The sequence below is a fragment of the Limanda limanda genome, chromosome 2 (assembly GCF_963576545.1).
Source record: "Limanda limanda chromosome 2, fLimLim1.1, whole genome shotgun sequence".
Lineage (NCBI taxonomy): Eukaryota > Metazoa > Chordata > Actinopteri > Pleuronectiformes > Pleuronectidae > Limanda > Limanda limanda.
In genome coordinates this window covers 287,501-290,000 of record NC_083637.1, presented here as the reverse complement: position 1 = coordinate 290,000, position 2,500 = coordinate 287,501, and the positions used below count along the sequence as shown (strand labels likewise).

At 49.1% G+C, this 2,500-nt stretch overlaps 2 protein-coding genes across 3 annotated transcripts in view; one reads left to right on the top strand and one right to left on the bottom strand.

The window, feature by feature from the left end:
• The window catches only part of esf1 (ESF1, nucleolar pre-rRNA processing protein, homolog (S. cerevisiae)), an 8,535-nt gene extending 6,837 nt beyond the window's left edge, over positions 1-1,698 (top strand). For both annotated transcript variants that reach the window (XM_061083562.1, XM_061083561.1), the window contains one exon: positions 465-1,698. In XM_061083562.1, the coding sequence (XP_060939545.1) occupies positions 465-812 (348 nt within the window). In that variant the 3' untranslated portion in view covers positions 813-1,698. The remainder of the gene's footprint in view (positions 1-464) is intronic.
• The window catches only part of acaa1 (acetyl-CoA acyltransferase 1), a 7,055-nt gene continuing 6,165 nt past the window's right edge, over positions 1,611-2,500 (bottom strand). Inside the window, exons 11-12 of the mRNA XM_061083565.1 lie at positions 2,275-2,420; positions 1,611-2,187 (exon numbers count right to left, since the gene is read on the bottom strand). Of these exons, the coding sequence (XP_060939548.1) occupies positions 2,112-2,187; positions 2,275-2,420 (222 nt within the window). The 3' untranslated portion in view covers positions 1,611-2,111. The remainder of the gene's footprint in view (positions 2,188-2,274; positions 2,421-2,500) is intronic.

Below are 2,500 nucleotides of genomic sequence, written 5' to 3'. Positions count from 1 at the left end.
AGAATGTACAAAAGTTTCTTAAACTCTCTACGAGTCCTGGAACCTTGATGTGAGAGCTGCTCATCACCATCTGCTGTGGAGAATAAATACGATTTAATAAAGACTGACGCTGTTCATCCTGGAACACGAGACACTTTCACAAAATCATAATCAAATCAAATCACAAAGACACAACGAGTCAAAGATGACTTTAGTTCTTTTCACACTGTAAACCTGACGCACACAAACATGACACATCTTTGCTTCAACGGATTCTATCACCAAGATTGAAAATGTGTGAATTATATTCAAAAAAACATCAGTAGAATAAAGTCGTCATTGATTTAATACATTTAATAATAACTGATATATTTAGTAGTATGATGGATGTTCCTGTTTATGAACCTGCAGCCTGGTGTTACTCCCGGAGCTTCTGAGTTTGTCTGTCCTCAGTGACACGCCTCTTCCTGTCTCTGTCTCTCCAGGTGGACGTTAAAGACGCTCGTTTCCAGGCCATGTTCACGTCCCACCTGTTCAACCTGGATCCGTCCCACCCCAGCTTCAAGAAGACCAAAGCCACTCAGAGCATCGTGGCCGAGAAGCAGCGCCGGCGAGAGCGGCGGCGGAGGGACGAGGACCTCGGCGCTGCGTCGGCCACACGGACAGAGCCGCACGCCGCAGCTGAACAGGAAGTGACGGGAGAGAACGTGCAAAGTGACTGTGATGCTGCGACGGCGAAGCAGCCGATGGAGCCGAGTCTGTCTCTGCTGGTCAAGTCCATCAAAAGCAAAACGGAGCAGTTCCAGGCCCGAAAGAAACAGAAGCTCGTGTAACGACTGAGGACTTCTGACGGACTGAGACTGATGACAGCTTCCTGTGCTCGTGTGTCCTGATGACAGCTTCCTGTGCTCGTGTCTCCTGATGACAGCTTCCTGTGCTCGTGTGTCCTGATGACAGCTTCCTGTGCTCGTGTCTCCTGATGACAGCTTCCTGTGCTCGTGTCTCCTGATGACAGCTTCCTGTGCTCGTGTCTCCTGATGACACGTCACTGTGTCATACGGGGACACAACAGGAAGATGTTAAAGAATTAAACTGAAATGTTCACAAATGTTTGACGCTCATCTCTCCAAACACCTGCAGTGCTTTAGTTTGAGATGGTTTTATAATATTTAATGAGTCAGAATCAGATTGAATGGTTTAAAGATTGTTTCCACACATGATGTGTGTGTACATGTTGTGTAGTTGGTGTTTGTGAAGAAACAGCAGGATGTCGGGTCCGACTTGTGGGAACATCCAGGCGAGGGGCGGAGCCTGTAGAGCAGCAGGAGGCGGGACCTGACGTATAAACTCTGCTGTGGACAGATCAGTGTTGTTGTTTCCAGCTCCTCCACACGGCGTCGGCCTCATCACCAGAAGATCTGGAATCTCCTCGTGTTTCCAAGGTGACGTCTTCGTCTTCTACGTGTCCGGCTCCTCTTCTTCATCCTGAGATCTTTGTGTTCTTCAGTTTCACGTCACGTGTTAGAAACCTCATCACTCGCTCACTGAGAAGCTTCCACACATGGTCCTGCTGGTTCCTCACATGGTTTCACTCCCACATGTTACACACATTTTACAACTAAGCCGCAGGAGAAGATCCAGAATAAACTCTTTATTACAGTCTGTTAGAAAACATTAATTGTATCTGTTAATAAAGTTGTACAATTTAAAGGAGAAACATTCTGTTCAAGTTGATCATTTTAATTCATGTTATGACTAAAATGTTTTCATTCTCTAATGTTCAGCATCACTTTCCTCCGACTGCTCCTCTCTTCAGCCGCCGTCTCTTTAAGCTCCTCCTCCTGACACAGCCTCTGATTGGTCAGCTCGTCTGGTGTGAACTGAGCTTCAGTGTTTTTTAACTTCAAAGAATTTAAAAAGAAACACTGGAAAAAAATCACATTTCAACAGAGAAATTTCAGAAAATAGTGAAAAATGTTGTTTCCGACACCAAAGCAGCAGAAGGAAGTTGCAGCAGTTTGTTGTCGACTTGTTTCCTGTCGACGGGTCGAGGATCCGCAGCCCGGGTCGCTGCTCACACCTGATTGGTTGTGAATCACACGGATGAGAAGCACCGCCCTGCAGACGCGCTCCTATTGGCCGGGGAACTCGAACACGGCCGCCGCTCCCATCCCGGTCCCGATGCACATGGACACCACGCCGTACGCCCTGCGGTCACAACAGCAGCGGGTCTCAAACACAGGTCAAGAGGTCAAGAGGTCAGGGTTAGGATCCGGTCTCTGCTCGGGAACAAACCTCTTCCCTCTGCGTCGCAGCTCGTTGAGCAGCGTCACCACCTGCCGGGCGCCGGTGCAGCCCAGCGGGTGACCCAGGGCGATGGCGCCGCCGTTAGGATTCACCTTCTCCAGCGGGATCCCCAACTTCTCCACGCAGTAAACGGCCTGAGGACAACCAGAGGACACTGAGACACCTCCGACCTCCGACCCTCACCTCTACTGACCTCTGGCAAAGCTCCTGTGAA